This window comes from Sturnira hondurensis, unplaced genomic scaffold, assembly GCF_014824575.4.
Source record: "Sturnira hondurensis isolate 20B ecotype Veracruz unplaced genomic scaffold, ASM1482457v3 Scaffold0022215, whole genome shotgun sequence".
Taxonomy (NCBI): Eukaryota; Metazoa; Chordata; class Mammalia; order Chiroptera; family Phyllostomidae; genus Sturnira; species Sturnira hondurensis.
In genome coordinates, this window is record NW_028094846.1 from 4,448,285 (window position 1) to 4,468,660 (window position 20,376).

The 20,376-nt window shown below is 45.7% G+C and overlaps 1 protein-coding gene across 8 annotated transcripts in view; it reads left to right on the forward strand.

Annotated features, from left to right (window-relative positions):
• The window catches only part of PRRC2C (proline rich coiled-coil 2C), an 80,819-nt gene that overhangs the window by 43,355 nt on the left and 17,088 nt on the right, over window positions 1-20,376 (forward strand). For all 8 annotated transcript variants that reach the window (XM_037035098.1, XM_037035101.1, XM_037035105.1 and 5 more), the window contains 9 exons: window positions 855-3,074; window positions 5,251-5,459; window positions 6,676-6,830; window positions 7,877-8,711; window positions 9,057-9,142; window positions 14,484-14,669; window positions 14,794-15,045; window positions 16,215-16,307; window positions 18,965-19,066. In XM_037035098.1, coding sequence (XP_036890993.1) covers window positions 855-3,074; window positions 5,251-5,459; window positions 6,676-6,830; window positions 7,877-8,711; window positions 9,057-9,142; window positions 14,484-14,669; window positions 14,794-15,045; window positions 16,215-16,307; window positions 18,965-19,066 — 4,138 coding nt within the window. The remainder of the gene's footprint in view (window positions 1-854; window positions 3,075-5,250; window positions 5,460-6,675; window positions 6,831-7,876; window positions 8,712-9,056; window positions 9,143-14,483; window positions 14,670-14,793; window positions 15,046-16,214; window positions 16,308-18,964; window positions 19,067-20,376) is intronic.

Consider the following 20,376-nt stretch of genomic DNA (forward strand, 5'->3'; position numbering starts at 1 on the left):
AATTCTTCCACTAATGAGAAATGGCAGACATTTAGTTGTCAGTATCTAGTAGACATTTTCTAAAGCCAACATAAGACATAATCTAATTTACAGAGAAATTTTAAAGTGGCAGACAGTTGGTCTTAATTTAGAATATCTGCCCTTTGTACATTATGATATTTTAATAATCCTGATTCTTTGGGAAAGATGGACATACTTACGGTACTTTGAAGGTGGAAGCTATTAGTCTTGATGGATCAAAAAGTCACATCAGCACAGACTGAAGGAATGTCTTAGAGCCTTAAACTGGGGGGCAAACACAGTCTCTTAACAAAACTTCAGGTGTCCAGCACACTGTTCTTTCTCGGCTTGGTGCTGTGTAGCAGAACCGTGCTCTAGACCTTGCTGGCCCCGCCCAGCTGAAACGCCCCCACTCAGGAGCAGCTCCCCAGCCCCCTCCCGCAGGCGCTGGCCATTGGCATTCTGTTTTCCGTGGGTGTACCTCATACAAGTAGGGTGGTGTAGCGCTTGTCCCTTTGTGACTGACTTCTTTCACTGAGCGTCATGTTCTTGTTCCCGTGGTAGCATATAAGATTTTCTTCTTCTTCTGTTTTTTAGTGGCTCAAAATAACAATCCATTATATGTGTATATACTACATTTTCTTACGTTACTCACCTGTCAGGGACATTTCAGTTGTTTCTACCTCTTGGCTGTTTTGAATAATGCTGCACGAAACTATTTTATAGAGACCTAAAGATGCTCGTTATGTTGGAGTCCATTGTTTGTTTGAAAATTAGAGTGTTACTTTGCTGTGCACTGCATGTGAGAAAGATACTGCCTTGATGATTATGCCTTTGAATTCTCACCATCCTAGGCCTGAAGCTCCGCTGGATCAGGAACCGGTAGCTGCTGCGTATCCTGTGGAGCGTAGTCAGTTAGAGGTGCGTCCAAAGCCAGACTTTGTCCGAGAACCCAATGAGGCTGAAGTGCAGAAGTTTCTGAGCAGGTCTGTGGAAGACATCAGGCCTCACCACAGTGATGCAAATAGTCAGCCAGCTTGTTTTGATGGCCCCGATCAAAAGAGCATCTCCACTCCTCAGGAAGAGCGAGCTTCCGCCGGAGAGAGTCAGCCCGCCCGGAAAAGAAGTGTTTCCCATGGATCCAACCATGCTCAGAAATCAGAGGAGCCAAGAAACGAGCCCTCTGCAAGCATTCCTAAAGTGACCGGCCGGTGCATTGATTCAAAAGAGCAAGCAGAAAGGTCAGAGGACAAGCCAAAAAAGGATGGCTTTATACGATCTTCTGAAGGACCAAAACCAGAAAAACTCTATAAACCGAAATCGGAAACTCGCTGGGGTCCAAGGCCAGGCTCCAGCAGGAGAGAAGAAGGTAACGATAGGCCGGTGAGGAGATCGGGTCCCATTAAAAAGCCCATCCTTAGAGATATGAGAGAGGAGCGGGAGCAGAGGAGGGAGAAGGAAGGAGAGAGGGTTACAGAGAAGGTTGTGAAGCCGGACAAAGTAGAAAAGAAAGATCCTCTGCCTCCGCCGCCAGCACCTGCAGCGCCCACGCGGCCACAGTCTGCTCCTCCGCCGCCTCCCCCAGAACCAGAGACCCCTGCTGCAGTGCAGAAGCCCCCGCAAGAGACGGAGAAGCCCTTGGAGCGTGGAAGTAGTGCTGAGGCGGAGCCTGCGGCCAAAACAGTGAGTCAGGCCGTCACTGCACCAACCGTCAAAGAAGAGAAACAGCCTGAAAAAGTCGTCAGCAAAGACCTTGTAACAGAGAGGCCTCGACCAGACTCAAGACCAGCAGTTAAAAAGGAATCAACTTTACCTCCCAGGACCTATTGGAAAGAAGCCCGAGACAGAGACTGGTTTCCAGAGCAAGGATACAGAGGTCGCGGCCGAGGGGAGTATTACTCCCGAGGCCGGAGCTACAGAGGCTCGTACGGAGGGCGGGGCCGCGGGGGGCGAGGGCACGCCCGAGAGTACCCCCAGTACAGGGACAGCAAGCCGCGCGCGGAGCACGTGCCCGCGGGGCCTCCCCGACAGCGTGAGGAGAGCGAAACTCGCAGCGAGAGCTCAGACTTCGAGGTTGTTCCCAAAAGAAGGCGGCAGCGAGGTTCCGAGACAGACACAGACAGTGAAATTCACGAGAGTGCAAGTGACAAGGACAGTCTAAGCAAAGGTAAACTTCCCAAAAGAGAGGAGCGATTTGAAAACAAAAAACCTGTGAAGCCTCAGGCTTCTTTCAAGCCTGAAAACCATGTCCGAGTAGATAACAGGCCTCTGGACAGACCGTACTTAAGAGACGACGATAAGTCCAAGCCAGGTTTCCTTCCCAAAGGAGAGCCCACCAGGCGAGGCAGAGGGGGCACGTTCAGACGCGGCGGGAGGGACCCTGGGGGCCGCCCCTCTCGCCCTTCCACCTTACGCAGACCTGCCTATCGGGACAATCAGTGGAACCCAAGGCCAGTCGAAGCTCCTAAACCCGATGATGGAGAGCCACCAAGAAGACAGGAGCAGTTCATTCCTGTACCAGCTGACAAACGGCCTCCCAAGTTTGAGCGGAAATTTGACCCAGCGAGAGAGAGGCCCCGAAGGCAGCGTCCTACCCGACCACCCAGGCAAGATAAGCCGCCTCGATTTAGGCGGCTCAGAGAGCGGGAGGCGGCCTCAAAAACCAACGAGGCGGCGGTGCCCGCGAACGGCCCTGCGAGTGCTGTGGTGCAAGAGCCAGTTACTGCCCTTGGGGATGTTTCTGGGAGTAAGACGCCGGATTTATCCAATCAGAACTCTTCGGATCAGGCAAACGAAGAATGGGAAACCGCTTCGGAAAGCAGCGATTTCAATGAGCGGCGGGAGAGGGATGAAAAAAAAAATGCGGATTTGAACGCACAAGCTGCTGTGAAGGCTGGAGAGAATGTTTCGGCCCCAAAAAGAGAGACGGCTAAGAGAAGTTTCTCTAGTCAGAGGCCTGGTGTGGACCGCCAGAATCGGCGTGGCAACGGCGGCCCGCCCAAGTCTGGAAGGAATTTCTCAGGGCCTAGGAATGAAAGGAGAAGTGGCCCGCCACCCAAAAGCGGGAAGCGAGGGTGAGTACTTCGTGTCACGTGCGATTGCTTTCACAGATTCACGGAGGCCCACCGGAGACCTCCTGGCTGAGCTGTGCAAGGGAGCCAGTCCAGGTGGCAGGGGACTCACTGTCTTCCCCAGGTTCTCCTCTCTGTTCTCGAAGTGCAAGGGAGCCTGGAATGGGGGGGGGGGGGGTCAGTGTGTCTCAGGACTCGGCCTGCGGCGGTTTCCAGGACAGGCTTCTTAGGAATCCGTGCCTTTGGGAGAAGCTGCACACCTGGGGCTGGGCGTGCCCGGTGCCCTCCTGTTAGTCCGTGCGCTGGTGCTGCTGAGTACACCGGCTTGCTTTCTGTTGCACTCTGGGGTTCACAGGTGTCCTCTGGAAACAGGGTGTTGCAGCATAGACGGTATCGTCACTCCGTGTCGTGGGGAGTGAATGTGGAGCCTTAAGGAGAAGTTAACGTTCCCCCTCTGGCTGCAAATCCCCAGTAAACAGTTTAGCCACAGGGGGACCCAGACAGCACAGTTTCACCATATCAACAGCACAGTGCCACCGGGTCACCAAGGCCACCAGTGACAAGTACCAGGCCGCTGGGTCTTGTTACAAAGAATTTTCTAAACTGTGTCAGGCCTAATCTGTCCTTTCAAATGCTAAAGTGTTGGTTATAGTAAATTACTGATTTCTTCAGTATTATAAACAATTATAGCAGTATGCCTTCTTTCAAATCTAGGCTCTGGTACTTACAAGTTATATAAATTCTTCGCTCCTCATTACTAAAATGGGGAGAAAGCAGTAATACTTATAAAAATATGTAAAGATGCTGATATGGTATTTGTAAAGCATTCAACATAATACCTGGTTTATATATAGTAAGCAGCTCTTATGGTCTGCCTTTTTTTTTTTTTTTTTTTAAGATTTTATTTATTTATTTATTTTTAGAGGGGAAGGAGAGAGGGAGAGAAACATCAATGTATGGTTGCTTCTCGTGCATCCCCTGCCGGGAACTGGCCTGCAACCCAGGCATGTGCCCTGGCTGGGAATCGAACCTCGATCCTCTGGTTCGCAGGCCCGCGCTCAATCCACTGAGATGGTCTGCCTTTTTTAAATTTATTGACCAAAATCCCCGGGTTTGCAGCCTGAGGTGGTAAGAAGTTTATTTATTTAGACAGTGTTATATTCTGCTTTGGCTAGTTGCATATACTTAGCATTTCAGGTTATTACATCTATCAGTGAGAAAACATTTTTGCTTTCTGATAATTTAGGAAAAGTTCTAGACTGATAATTAAAGTTCAAAAGAAGGACAATGTATAGTTAAAATACAATAATAGTTATTGGCTATACCTGAACTATCAGAATTTTGAATAATACTTAAGGCAAACACTGAGCAGATTTTGTGCAGTGTAGATTTCAACCACTTAGCAAGACTTGGGTGCCGTGTAAATGCTGACAACCTTGAACCTCCAGAAACAACAGCTTGTAGTTAAAGTGAATGGCTTGTAAGTCCTGCTTAGAAGAACTGAATTCGTCCTTCAGATAGTTGAGGTCATGCTTGTATCAGGCAGTTGGTAAACTTTTATCTTGAGTGACTTCATGGGCTAAGATGAAACAAAATGGTAAAACCATTTTCCATGGTCAGTTTTTATAAAATTTTTATGAAATGAACCCAAGAATAAAATTTGTCTGTTATGAAACAAAAACTGTAGACATACATATGGTTTGTGAAGTGAATTGTTTGCATATAAAAGTTTTTGATATATTTACATTAATGTACAGTCTTATTAGACTTTAAAGAAACATACATAGAAAGCGTTTCAACTATTTTTCATACTTTGCCCTCTTGTGGAGAAGATCCAGTAGTAAATACTTTGGACCAGCTTGCATTGTGCCTTTTCTGCTGTAGACAGTGTTGCTTCAGCATTTATAACGTGATAGGCAAATAGACAAAAATGATTAGAATTCTAGAATTTAATTGCCAGAAAGAACCATCCTGTGGAGCTAGTCCATCTCCGTCCTTGGATAGCTCAGCTTCAGTGACATGCTACTCAACACGAGTCACTAAAGCGGGTTGGTTTGGGGTCAGTCTTCTGTCCCAGCACTGTTTCTTCTTCGACTAAACTTTGGAAACTTGCAGTGAAGGCCCCCTCCCCCCCGCGCCCCGAGTGTGGAGTGGTACTCTCTCACATTGTGCTCCGTAGGCCGTTTGACGAGCAGTCTGCGGGCAGCCCAGGTGCGGACCCTGTCGGCGGCGGCTCTGCACACCACCAGGAAGCAGTGCCCAGCGGCACTGCACAGAAGAACTCCAAAGATGCCACCGGGAAGAAGAGAGAAGACCCCAAGGCAGGCCCAAAGAAACCCAAAGAGAAAGTCGATGCGCTGTCACAGTTTGATCTCAACAATTACGCAAGTACGTCTTAGGTTTCATTCCTTCATTTATTCATTTACCTGTTCATTTCATTGAGTTGGGTGCTATAAACAGAGATAGTCAAAAAAGAGAGTTGAACCTACAAAGTATATCTACTTCCATATCTAGAAGCTGAATATGAATCACTAACTGTCATAACTGAAACTAAAAGAACACCTGTGTATTATGCTGTGTCTTAAATGAAAGAAATTTTAAGCCTCGTTGAGTTATGACCTTTATAAGATTGGTGTGTAAGATATGGGAAGTAGAGAATAAATGATAGGAAGGGAGGCAGTGTTGCTATGGCTACTTTCAGAAAACCGTGGACTGAGAGGATATCGAATGCAAAGGATGACACGCAAGAAGGAAATGTGTGATGAGGAAGTGAAGGAATGTCTGTGAGTAGACACTTAGGTCAAAATGAGCTATTTGTCACTGGCTCAGATGAGACTCAAACTGGAAACACGGAGTAAAATGTAGAGATTTACTGAGCTAAAACCAGGCAGGAGTAATGGGAAACGTTGGTTAGGCACTGTGTACCTGAATTGTTTTACTTTTTTTAATACTCTTTGATGTACCTAGATTACTTACACTTCCTGGGATATATGGTAATTTTAACAGGATAGCCAGAATAATTGTTAGCTGGACAACAAGGAGAGTTACTCATGTGCTAGGTGATCATGTGTGCACATCCCCGCCATTGTTTTTAACAACTACATGCTGTTGATACTGGTCTATGTAAAATGGAGGCCGTACGCATCATACGGTCAGCCTGGCTAGTCACAACCCCACCGAGCAAATCCAAGCTTATTGTGGCCTTGGAGAAAGAGGCACAGTAGTGCCTGCCTCGCGGGGTGGTTGGGTGCAGGTAGCATGCTGTGCAGTCCTTACAGCACAGAGGGGGTCTCACTCAGGCTGGGGGAGGTGGGGTCTCAGGGATTTGACTGGACAATAACGGTGATTTTGTTTTGTAGAAATACATTACCGCTGTATTGCTTAATGGAAAAAGACGTATCACTCAAAGCAGATAATTGGGCTTTTATTTCTAACTTTATTTATGAAGGCTTTTCAAGTCTTACTAATAAACAGACACCACACGGTGTGAGGAATGGACATGCTGTGAGTCATAAGGACCAGATCTTTGCTTTGTCCTTCGAACTAAACGTGTCTCAGTTATCTTTATTAAAAAGAGCATTTTAAACCTTTCCCATCCCCACAGGTGTTGTTATCATTGATGACCACCCTGAAGTGACGGTGGTTGAAGACCCACAGTCAAATTTGAATGATGATGGGTTTACCGAAGTGGTGTCCAAAAAACAGCAGAAACGGTTACAGGATGAGGAACGCCGCAAGAAGGAAGAACAAGTTGTACAGGTTTGGTGTTTCAGCCTGTTGCCGGAGATTTCAGTTGTGCCCAAAATACGAGCCAATGAGCAAGGTTTCTAGCTACCTGGGAAGTCAGGGATGTATTTATTATTCAAGTGTTGAGAATGTTGATTCTCGAGTGTTGATTTTCACCACTTTAAACGTGTAAACCAGTATTGGGATGAATTTTAAATAGAATGTAATCACTGTTTGGCTTAGCATGGACCATCTTTACTCCAACAGGATGTTTTACGTTCCAGTACCAGTCACCTCACCCCACGTCTGAGTTCGAGTAAAAAGATGGGGGTCTTGGAAATCTAACAGACACAACTGTCATGATTTAATAAGTTGCAGATTCTTGACTTAGAAAGTCTGTATCGTAATCTAAATTAGTTCACTCGATCAAACACATCCTGAATAACTTACTCCACTGAAATCAAGCCAGACACCCTTTTTGCTAAGTGCTGGCACATGATAAAAACAAGTAGAGCACGTGAATCATAGTGCCAGAGCGCTAATAGATGAGAAGGCCTCAAAACAGGAAACCAAACGTCTTGTGTGGACGGTAGTACTGAGAGAAGTTTGTACGTAACGAGGTACTTTGAGAAGTCACTTCTCATCACCACCTTGGGGACAGTAGAACTGGTGGTGCGTGTATTCCGTGTGGCGCGGACCCCGCCAGCACTCCACAGTTCGTACTTCTCTGGCAGAAACGAGTTAAGTCAGCAGCAGCTTTTTCTCAGATCAGATTTTGCTGCTAGATGAATTTACTGCAAACTTTAATTTTTTGAATTTGAGAATTATGGAAAAGAGATTGTGAGTGGCCCTTTATATCAAGAATGTGTAACATCTATCTGTCTCTTTTCCCCAATTGTATCCTGGCTTCTTATCATTTAAAATCTCATTAGCAGCCTTGACACATTTGCTCTGTGAAGTACGTGTTTTGAAAAACAAAGGCGCTAAATTAGCAGTAGGGGGCTTTGTAGAAAGCATATTTATGAACTGTTACTGGTACCTGCATTATTGACAAAAATGTTTTCTGCCGATCTTTAAAGGTCTGGAACAAAAAAAATGCCAATGAAAAAGGAAGAAGTCAGACCTCTAAGCTTCCTCCAAGGTTTGCCAAAAAACAGGCTACAGGGACCCAGCAAGCACAGTCTCCAGCTCCAGCCCCAGGTCCAGCTCCAGCTCCGTCCTCGGCTTCAGGTCCAGTGCCGACCTCGGCCTCACCCTCACCCTCTGCTCCAGTTCCGGCCTTGGCCTCGGCCTCAGTCACAGCTGCAGCCGCAGCCGCAGCCGCAGCCACAGCTCCAGTCCTACCCTCCGCCTCCACTCCACTCTCAGCTTCAACCTCGGCTCCTGCTCCCTCCTCCTCCCCTTCAGTTCCAGCTCCAACCCCGATCCTTGCCTCAGCTTCGGCCCCAACCTCTGTCCCCATCCTTGCCTCAGCCTCCATTCCCATTCTTGCTTCAGCCCTGCCACCAACTTCAGCTCCTCCTCTAGCCAGCTCAGCCCCAACTGCCCCAGCCAGCTCAGCCCCAACTGCCCCAGCCAGCTCAGCCCCGATCCCAGCCCCAGCCCCAGCCCCTTTGCCAGCCCCAGCCCTCGTCACGGTCACGATCCCGGGCCCTTGCCCTGGCCCCACCGCCCCACCCCAGACGCAGGGACAGACTCACAAACCAGTCCCGAGTCCCCTGCAGAGCACAGCACAGTCTTCACAACAGCCACCCCCTTCCATCAGACTGCCTTCAGCTCAAACACCCAACGGCACGGGTTATGCAGCCACGGGAAAGGCCATCCCGACCTCGCAGCCGCATGGCACTCTCCCCACTGAACTGTGGGACAATAAGGTGGCTGCCCCAGCGGTGCTGAGTGACATCTCGAAGAAATGTAAGTGTGCAGCAGAGGAGTGAGTGCTGGGGAGGGTGGCATGGGCGTCAGCGTTTGTGTTCTGTTTTATTTATATATTTGGTGTGGGGTTTTGTAGCCATCTCCTTTTCTTCTTTTTCTAAAACCTTTTTGTTCTAATAACAAGTGGGTTACACTTTCAATAGCGGTATTGTATATGTTGATAAAAACAGTACACGATGTTGGGGGCTTATATTGTTTTGGTGTGAGTGTGGTGTGAAAAGCAGTTGTTTCATTGTGTAGTTGCTGTTACAGAAAGGGGGAAACAGATTGGATTATTTGCCTCTTCCTTTTAACGGCCCGTTTCCTGTGGCTCCTTCTCTTCAGTAGGGCCCATTAGTCCACCACAGCCCCCTTCAGTCAGTGCCTGGAATAAGCCTCTGACGTCGTTCGGATCGCCTGCTTCAACAGAGGTAGGAACAGAGCCCTGGTGGTCTCGGGGGGCTACGAGGGCAGAGTTTTGTTAAAGCGGTTTCCCGACATCAGCGGGCAGCACAGTCCCTGTGCCTGGGGTTTCTGGTTCACTAGTCTTGGTTGGGGCCTGAGGACATTCTAGCAGTTCCTGGTGCTGTCGATGCTGCTGGATAGTTGCGTCTGTGATGTGCTGCTTGTGTTTAGACACTTACGGTTAACATTTTTTGGAGCGTGCTTACCATTTTCTGGACTTTCCTACCACATTTTAGCATGAAAAATTAGGCAGTGTGATTACTTAGACTCAGTTCACAGGAGAGTGTTCCGACATAGTTGCTCAATGTGCCGTACTGGTAAATGACTGCGGGGGTGAGCAGTGCTTCATTCACTCGGTGGGTGAACATTGAGCACCGGCAACGTAGCCTGCGCTGCTCCTGAGCTGTGGGGTTATTGCAGGAGCGGGTAAAAGTGAACCAAAAGCTCTGTGCTCCCATCGTGCATTTAATGGTGGTCAGTGCTGAAGTAAAAGCAATGCAGGGAGGGTGCGTGAGGGGTTTCTCGAGGAGGGTTAAGACGGTATAAAATAGAGTGGCCAGGAACAGCTACTTAAGGGACACTCGAGTTAAAGACTTGAAGGGGGTGAGAGAGCGTGCTATACACATGTCTGAGGGCGAGTGAATTCCTGGTTCAGGACACAGCAGATAGAAGAGCCTGACGAGGAACACGCCTTCTGTGTTGGGGGAAGACCAGGGAGGTCCACATGGCCCAAGGAAAGTAAGGGATGGAGAGGGTAGGTGGAGTCGAGAAGGTAATAGGGGGTGGATCCTCTAAGGCCTTTTCGGAGATGTGGGAAGACAATAGACAGTTTTGAGCAAGAGTTCCAGAACCTGACTTTTAAAAGATCTTCTGGATAGTCTGTTAAGAATAGTCAGTGCGAGGGCAGAAGAATGGGAGATGGGAAGTGTCGTGATGACCGAATGCTGATAGCTGAGTCCAGGGACATGGACTAGAGGTGGATGAGAAGAGGCTGGTTTCTGAGTGGTGCCGACGGAGGTGCTGATGGACCAAATGTATGTGGGAGCAAAAGGGGTTGGAGTTGTGACTTCCAGCCAAGGCAGAGGCATAGGTAGATACACTGTGCCTCCTCGCACAACCAAAATAAGGACAACAAACATTTAGAAACAAACTAACAACCAGGACTGACAGAAAATTGAACTGTGTGGAAGTCCAACAACCAAGGAGTTAAAGAAGAAAGAAACATTCATCCAGACTGGTAGGAGGGACAGAGTTGGGCAGCCAGGTGGCGAGGACTTGTGGCAAAGCGGTGTCTGGCAGACCTGGGTACGCAAGGCAGCAGCGGGCAGACCCAGCAAGGTGGCAGATTGTGGAGGGGCGTGGGGCACAAGCCAGCTGGCGGACCAGGCGGTCCCACATTTGAATGCAGATAGACCAGGCAACCCAGGCCCCCAGTGCGGGGAAATAAAGCCTGAAAACACCTGTGGGGGTTGAGGTTCCAGGAGAGACTCCCAGCCTCACAGGAGAGTTTGCCGGATAGACCCACAGGGTCCTAGAATGTACACAAACCCACCCACCCGGGGAACCAGCACCAGAAGGGCCCAGTTTGCTTGGGGGAAGGGGTGGAAGTGACTGAAATCGGGCAGAGAGCGGAGCAAGCTCTATTGTTCCCTCTGAACCCCTCCCTCACATATAACGGCACAACCTAGTGACTGGGTGCCCCACCCTGGTGAACACCTAAGGCGACACCGCTCACTACCTAACTGGCACGTCAAGACAAAAACAGTGGCCCAAACAAAAGAACAGATCAGAGCACTAGAAAAAATACAGCTAAGCGAAGAAGAGAGAGCCAATCTATCAGATGCACAGTTCAAAACACTGGTGATCAGGATGTTCACAGAAATGATTATGTATGGTCTCACAATAGAGGGAAAAGTGAAGGCTATGAAAAGTGAAATAAAGGAAAATGCACAGGGAACCAATAATGATGGGAAGGAAACTGGGACCCAAATCAATGGTGTGAACCAGAAGGAAGAAAGAAACGACCAAATAGAAAAAAATGAAGAAACAAGAATTCAAAAAATTGAGGAGAGGCTTAGGAATTAGGAACTTCCAGGATATCGTTAAACATTTCAACATCTGAATTATTGGGGTGCCAGAGGGAGAAGAGGAAGAGCAACAAGTGGAAAAGTTATTCTAACAAATAGTAAAGGAGAACTTCTCCAATCTGGCAAAGGAAATAGACTTCCAGGAAGTCCAGGAAGCTCAGAGAGTCCCAAAGAAGTTGGACCCAAAGAGGAACACACCAAGGCACATCATAATTACTCAGATTACATAATTACAAGATTTAAATGAAGGCGAGAATCCTAGAAGCAGCAAGAGATAAGGGGACAGTCACCTACAAAGGAGTTCCCATCAGACTGTCAGCTGATTTCTCAAAAGAGACCTTACAGGCAAAAAGATGCTGGAAAGAAGTATTCTAAGTCATGAAAGGCAAGGACCTACATCCAAGATTGCTCTATCCAGCAAAGCTTTCATTTAAAATGGAAGGACAGATAAAGTGCTTCCCAGATAAGGTCAAGTTAAAGGAGTTCATCACCCAGCCCTAATTATATGAAATGTTAAAGGAATTTATCTAAGAAAAGATAAAAATATATATAGTAAAATGACAGCAAACTCACAATTATTAACAACCACACCTAAAACAACAACAACAACAAAAAAAACAAGCTAAGCAAACAACTAGAACAGGAACAGAACCACAGAAATGGAGATCACATGGAGGGTTATCAACAGGGGAGTGGTGGGGGGCAGGTACAGAGAATAAGTAGCATAGATGTAGGTAGAAAATAGACGGGGGGAGGGCAAGAGTAGTGTAGGGAATGTAGAAGCTAAAGAACTTGTGAGTATTACACATGGGCATGAATTAAAGTGGGGGAATGTGGGCGAGAGGAGGTGTGCAGGTTGGAGGGGAGTGAAGGGGGGAAATGGGACAACTGTAATGGCATAATCAATCAACTATATTAAAAATTTTTTTTAATTTAAAAAAAAGTCCGAGTGCTCGCCAGAGCTTTTGCCTTGTGCAGAAAGAATGGTGTTTCTGTCACCTGAGATTGGGAAGCTGTGGAATGGATCGGCATTGGGAGAGAAGGTGAGAAAGGCAGTCATTTGGGGCAAGTCAGGTTTCAGGTGTTGATTACACATCTGAGTGGACTGGTCACGCAGATACTTGGACGTGAACTCAAGGATGTGATCGAGTTCAGAGACATGAATTTGAAAGTCACTGGAGGTTGCTTGACATGATACGGTTGGATGAGATCGCCAAGGGATTCTGAGTTACGTAGTTAAAAAAGAAAAGAGATTAAAAACTTAAGTGCTAGGGAGATGTAAGAGATTTAAAAGCTCATCAATTGGAAAAGTGGCTTGGAAACCAAGCAAAGATGAGTTTGCAGAAAGAGATAAACCAGGTGTTTAGGTGCTGCTGGAAGGTTAGGTCAGACAGGCCTTTCGAATCCACAGTTGGAGTTAACGCCGTGGAGGCCGCCAGCAGCTTAGACGTGAGCGAGGTGCAGAAGGTAGAGCTGCAGGCGTGAAAGCCTGGCCTTGGTGAATGTAACGTAAGGAAATTGGGAAGAGAGATGAGTATGGAGAACTTGGTTTTGCTATAAAGGGGCAGCAGAGAGTAGAGAAGTCTGTCTGCTGCCCCTCCGACGTGGGTCTGGAGTAGGTGGGCAGGCCTCGTCATCTGTTTTCAGTGTTCCACAGAGAAACTCCTTGTACAAGTAGAATTAGCAGTCACTGGATTCCATGTTTCAAGATGTCAGTGGGATTCTTCTTCTTCTGTCTGCTGGTATTGACATGATTAATCATAGAGCATTTGTTACACAGAAGGGTCACGATTTTTATGCTGATACGAAGGATGAAGTGGAAAGTTTCTTTGCTTTAGATGGGTGTACTGGATTTAATAATTTTAAAATGTTTGGTCCAGGTTTTTAGATTACATTAAAGTATAGGAATAATAATTTCTCAGCTGCAAGGTTTTTCTTGCAATCCACTGTAAGTTTGCAGTGCTAAAAGGTTGCTTACAGTTGCCTTCAGCCAGTTGGAGGAGCAAGATAGTTTGGTGTCTCATTTTTCATCATATCTCATTTTTCGTCATTCTATTTTATTAATGTTATGTTTTCTAGTTAGACTGTGATTTGTTCATGATGCTGTTTATTGTCCATGACTCTGGAGTATTTCCTCGTGGGGAAGTTTTTAATTAACAAAGTTGGTAGTTTACTTTTAATTTATTTCACCGGATGAAAAAGAATGGTCATTGGGACTTCTGGAATGACTAGTGAAATAGACTTTTTCATGATTAATATTTTGTTTAATACTATGAATGTTAGTTACACTAAGTAGATTCACAAAGATCAGTGTTATAATCTAAGCTTTATTTTCCTTCCTTGTATTACGTATATTTTCTAAACATTTTTATTTCAAAGGGTATAATGGTTTTCCTAAAACTAATAGTCCTGTTAACTGTCAGTCTAGTCTTTGTAAGGTTTGGAGGGGGGGTACATAAAATTAATAGCTTTTAGTCATTAATTGCTCCCATTTGCTCTACTGATACTAATATTTATGCTGAACCTACTATAGAATTTCAATATCAACTAAAGCAGATAGAAATTTTTATTCTAAGTGACATTGATATTTGTATTTGAAAGTAGATATTCAGATATTAAAAGTAACCAGAATGACATGCCTTATTAATACTATTGACATTGTCACGCTGATGACAATGAACCTTACACAGTGATGTCACACTGAGCACAGGGGGCCAAAAACGGTGCGAAGCAGTGATTGGATTGTGTGATCAAGGCCTGAAGTGGAACTTTGTCCTTGGTCTTTTTGTTTGTTCTTCCATGAAAAGATTAAGTGATTGTTAAGTATTGCTGTCTTCTTTCTGACATTCATTTACTCATTCATTCATCTGTTTCTTGTTGGTGGTATGTTTCTGTGTTTGTTGCTTTCGCGTTTCAGTGATGGAATAACTTAAGGCTGCAATTGGCTCTTGACCACACTCATGACACGTTTGACACGTAAAGCAGTACTTTAAAAACTTGTGTCTCTATTCCAATTTTCATTTTATCACTGGTTTCCTAAAACATACACATTGTTGTTAAGGGCAAGATCTCCTAAAACTTAATGTCAGTTCATCTCAGTTACTAGGTAGGTTGCCTCAAACCTCCTCCTCTTAAACTTTAAAATGGGTGCTGCCGCGTAAATCATTCTGTCATGTCTGAACTTTGTTTTGATAGCAAGTTTTTAAATTTCTCTTACTAGAGAACAAAGAATGGTCAAGAAGGGGTTGAAATTGGAATTGACACAATTCAGTTTGGTGCTCCGGCTTCAAATGGGAGCGAAAATGAAGTCGTCCCTGTGCTTGCGGAGAAAACTGCGGACAAAGTACCAGAACCTAAAGAACAGCGGCAGAAGCAGCCCCGGGCGGGTCCCATCAAAGCCCAGAAGGTAAACGCAATTCCTACCGCAGGTGTCCTTGTGTAAAAACGACTGACACTTATGAGAACAGGTAACCATTTTGAGTCGAGTTGTTTTCAATGAATGTCTTTTTGCTAATAAACATTGACTTCAGCTTCCAGACTTGAGTCCAGTAGAAAACAAAGAACATAAACCTGGTCCTATTGGAAAGGAACGGTCACTGAAAAATAGGAAAGTAAAAGACGTCCAACAGGTGGAGCCAGAAGGACAAGAGAAACTGGGCCCTGCTGCAGTGAGAAGTGCGGACCCTGCAGCAGCAAAGGAAACCAAAGCAGCATCAGAGATGTCTGCCGAGATCGGCACGATGATCTCGGTGTCCTCTGCGGAGTACGCCGCAAACGTGAAGGTGAGCGGCGCGGGGCCTCCCGAGTGTAGCTCCTGTAGAGTGTGTCTGAAACTGCACCTGTGTTTTTTTCTTGAGCCATATAATTAATTCTGCATACTCTGTGGGTCATCGCAGTATTTCTAGAGAGAAGCCTCTGTGTCATGATGTGCATGTGTGATCCAGAGAAGTTCCTCACAGCGATTTCTTCCTGTAGAAATTTACTTTCAGTCCTTTCAGTAGTCAAAAGTGAAAAATGTTTGCACAAGATTACAGTGGTTTTAATTGGGTTTGTAGCCTTTGAAAGGGTCCGTCTGCATTAGTTTTTCTTTTGTTAATGGAGTTGCAGCAGAGCCTTATTTTGCCCACTAGTGAGATTTTGGAGTTGGGAACTAAACACACCAGCCAGTTTTCTTCCAGGGTTGGACCAGGTCACTGTGGCACTGGGTGAGCGCTAAAGGAAGTAGTTGCCTTGTGCTTAGGGACCACATTGAATGAGAGGTGCATCGGGTTAAAATTCGTTAGTAAGTGAGTTCACTGCACTGGGTAACCAGAGGGACTCATTTGTGGGAGGAGCAGCTCTCTCAGGCCTTCTGGGACATGGACTCACTGAGAAGAAAGTCGGTGGACTCTGTGCTTTTCTCTAGTAGAAATTCATGTGATTCAGTTCTACCACATTTAAAAGAGTTTCATGGTGACGAACAAGATGGTTATCCTAAAACCTAATGCATTGCAATAGCTAAGATGTTGACATTCATTTACTTACATTGTTTTATTTTGGAGAGAATGAAAGATGCATAGTTGAAAGTAAGCTGTAGGCTGTGACAGAGGAGGAGATGCACACGCAGCTCTTTGAGTGATCCACAGAAAGTAAGCATTCGGTGCTGCTGGCAACTCCTGATACCACACAGTGCTGCTGCTTCTATTTTTTTATTTCCTTTTATTTATTTAATACCTTTTTAAAATCGTACAGACCCCAGCAGGAGCAGAAGTGGCTCCATGTCAGTGGCGGTCCCATGCTTGTCTTGTCCCACTGTTGGTATTCGTCAGGTTGGAGGTGACTGGTTCTTCAGGTCTGCTCCCCCCCCACACACACACACTTCCTCCCAAAACGGAGTAACTGTTAGGCTGTCATTAGGAGGAGACTAGTTAACTCAGTTTGAAACATGTTTTTTTCTATTACTACTCCACAGGAGTCTGTAACAGACTATACTACACCTTCCTCTTCTCTGCCTAACACTGTGGCTACTAATAATGCAAAGATGGAGGATGCTTTGGTTAATAATGTAAGTAATGGACCTGGTGTGCCAAGTTGGGATAGGAGCCTGACTCTTGTCTAATAGATACTGTGTGGCCAACGCCTAACTCTTCTTGGGGAAAGAGGTGGTCGCAAGTTTGTATTTAGGAGCCTGTAATACAATTACGAGTAGCAAAAACATGTTAAACTGGGGTTTTGTTTCTTCCCCTGAAAGCCATCTTTCCATTTAAGACCCAGGCATGTGGTGCTTGGCTTTGGGTTTTCACTAATCCTATTAACCTGACTTGGGTAAGAATTTTTGTTCTTAGCTGTTGTTCTATAGATTCAGCATCCTTTTTTAAAAAATTTTTGTTCTTAAATGAAACCTTTTTATAATGTTATGAGAGCTTACGCAAGTAAAACAGTGTTGCCAAAGATTCAGCTGTTTCCTTGCCTACGGGACCTTCACCACAACATACCTGTTGTGAAGGCTGAGCTGTAATGCGTGTGTAAGTACTCCAGCATTTCTTAAATGCATTATTAAAAGGCGATGACAAGTCATGTAAATTTGGCTCTAGTTCCCCAGAGCAACCAGGTTATAATTCAGAATTAGGTTAGAAATCGTCACAGCCCGTCACTTGGCCTAGTCCGCTGACAGACTGAACACCCAGGAAGTCAGGTGACCTGCTGCGGTACAGCAGCTTTTCGGAGTGGTGTGTGCGGCCCTCGTTTGGAAGGGCAGGGTGGTGGAAGTGTGGTCAGCTGCTCTCTTTTTAAAATGTTTCCTCTACAGTAAGCAAAGGCATTTTCAGAAATACCTTTAGGGATGTATTTAGAAGTATCGCACACCAGGCTTTAACTATGTTTTGAGAATAAAAACCTTGATTATGTCTTTGTACAGAGTTTTTCCTGTGCTTTCTGTTGTTCCTTAGCATCAAGTGTATAGAATTTCAGAGAGGTGACCTGTGTGAGGGGCCATTTAATCCAACTTTGTCACCCAGCCGAAGGACCCCTACTGTGTAGCTGAGGAAGAGGGAGAGTGTGTCGTACCTTTCTCCTCCGTCTAGGAGCTAATTAATGTAATTTGTCTAACTTTTACCTGTTATAAAATTCTGTCTCATGTGCCAAAACCATTGATTGCTCTGAACTTCTGGACAAAGGTTAGAATTTATGCAACTTCCTATAGAAAGTAGTGGGAAACTTGGGAAGGACAGAAAGACTCAAGGACAGAGTGAGTGCTGGCTGATGTCACCGTGTTGGTGATCAGATACTGAGTCAGTAATATCTTGGTGAAGTTACTCGTACTTGAATTGTGGGGCCTTCACTCTTTTTTAAAAATACAGAGTATTTCTTAGGTGTTACCTTTTTCTCTTCTTTTTTTAAAGATTTTATTTCTTTATTTTTAGAGAGAGGAGGGAGAGGAGCCTCAATGTGTGGTTGCTTCCCACGCACCCCCCGGGGACCCGGCCTACAACCAGGCACATGACTGACTGGGGGTCAGACCGTGACCCTTTGGTTCGTGGGCCGGCAGCCATTCTGCTGGGCCGCAACAGCCAGGGCTTAGATGTCACTCTTCCAAGAAAGTTCTTGATGCTTTTCTGGCAAACTACGTTCTAAAAGTTAATTTATGAAATAGGGAAAATGAAGGAAAGATTATTCTCAGTCCCTTTTTAAAAGTCATTGGAAATGCTCATGAGCATTTCAGTAGTGTCTGTGCTTTACAAGGCTAATGAGCATGGTGACTTGGGCACCAAGACCACGGAGGGGTGGAGACCAGTCTGGCGTGTGGTGGCCGGTCTGCCCTGGATTCGGAGCAGTGTATCCAGAGTGTGTGTGAACACAGACAGCTCGGGCGGGTCAAGGAGCATTACAGTGGTCCTCCGTTCGGAGTGATTTCACAGCACTGCTTGCTTGTGCCAGGTGTGGTGGTGGTTTTGAACTTAGTTAATAATACAGTGTAAAAAACAATATCCAAAATTTTAGGGCCTTTTGAAATGTTTCTGTTTCCTTCATTAATCTGTTTGGGAGATCTGTTTTATGCCAGAACTTCTGTCTTTTTAAAAAGAGGCTTATTTCTCTTACTGAAACTTAATATACTTTTTTCGGATCTTAGTTGATATTTCTCGGTTAGTGTTACCTGATATTACCGGTGTTTTGAATGTCTTAGAGATTGTTATAGCCAATCTCTGTCAAGTAGTCCATGGTATCAGGATCTCGGACAGATAGTCCACAGTGTCCCGGAGTGACCACCTGCCACCCCCGCCTTCTCAGTCCCTGTTCCTGAGCATCTGAGTGAGCCATCCGAAGCAGTCAGATGGCAAGTAGTGTGCCACAGAAATCTCAAGGTCCTGAGACTTAGAGGAAAGAACGAGCGGTGAGCATCTGATGCCTCCTAGCACTGAGCAGCGTGTGCTTGCTGCTTTAGGAAGTCGGTGGCACTGAGAAGCATGGGCTTCGGGTGGAAGGCCTTCTATTTGGGACAGGCTCTTTCAGTTCATCCACAGAAAGGCAGGTAGTATTTCTCTTCAGGAATTTTATCTAAAGTGTCCAGAATTACCACAAATACAGTGTAACTCTAAGTAATTAAAAATTCCGCTTGGCTCTGATGAAAAGGAAACTTCCTTAGGGTGCGGTAGCACCACCTTGGGCAGGGCTTTGTAGCAGACCCAGCTGGCTAGATTGTGATCTGTGTTGCCTGCCTTTCAGGTGCCCCTGCCCAACACCCTTCCCCTCCCTAAGAGGGAGGTTGTGCAGCAGAGCTCCAGCCTGACGCCGGTTCCTCCCACTACTTTCAGCCTCACCTTCAAGGTACGTACCACCTCCATCTTAAAGGGCCTTCATGGTTGCACGCAAGGACACGTAAGCTAATGATATTCTTTTGTATGTGTCTGGGGTTTTTTTACTGGTTTTGTATGGTAAACAACAATACTGAGCTGAGGAAGTAGAGCGATGTTAAAGTTACACCTTAAACTTTTAATGGCTTCTTTTTTTTTTTTTAATATTTTATTTATTTATCTTTTTAGAGGGGAAGGGAAGGAGAGAGGAAAGAAACATCAATGTATGGTTGCTTCTCATGCATCCCCTGCAGGGAACTGGCCCCTGCCGGAAACTGGCCTGCAACCTAAGCATGTGCTTAGGAATCGAACCGCGATCGTCTGGTTCGCAGGCCCGCGCTCAATCCACTGAGCTACACCAGCCAGGGCTTAAACTTTTAATAGCTTCTAATACCACTTAGCAGTGGCTTGATATCCTCCTAACTTAAAGTGAGGCCTATTATGCTTGTGAATTTGGTCTTAAAATGACAGGAGGGCATTTATATTCTATGTTTGTACTAAGTTTCTCTTGGCGATTGTAATAATTTTTGGATATATTAGTTGTGCACAAAAAACCAACTAGCTTGGTACTGCATGTTTTCATCCTGAGTATGAATGAGGATAAAAGTGTTCATTTTCCGTCCGTCCTGTCGGTCATGTGAGAATTGAGGGAAAGCAGTGTAGTAGTTAGAATATTTTATGAAGGGGTAGTTGATTAATACAAGTGACTTTGAATTGATTGTTAGTGGATAATTTTTTAATAAGGAGGCTAAAGAGATTTTAGACGTGCTTTTGCTGTCAAGTTTAGGCATGTTTTTTTATCTCCTATTGTCCTCATAATTTTGAGCTATGTTACTAATGCTTAGCTACTGTTGAGTTGTTTGAGAGTATTTTATGAGTTCATTCCAAGATTAGTCAGTTGTTTAAAAAGACATGGAATTAAATGAGGGTGTCCTTTAAGGCAAGTGTTTAACCTCTGTTAACAGCAGCACCTCCTACTGTGGTGCTGGAGGCAGGGGATCTTTGTGATGGTCTTCAGGGGTGGGCCCACTAGGTGGTTCTGGGATGTGGCCTGTGTTCACTCCGCCTGAGTCTCCAGCCTCCTGCCCCCTTGCCCCCCAGCTTCTTTGTGAGAGACATAATACATGCACGTTGAGACCACAAAATTTTGAAAGACAGCCAGCTCAGCTTCGTGTCCTCGCTGTCTTTGCCCAGTCTTGTATCCTGCCAGGCCCTGCTCAGCGTCGCCGTTGCCTTCCCACCAGAACAACGGCCCCAGCCTGTGTGTCCCGTTGTGTCTCGTTC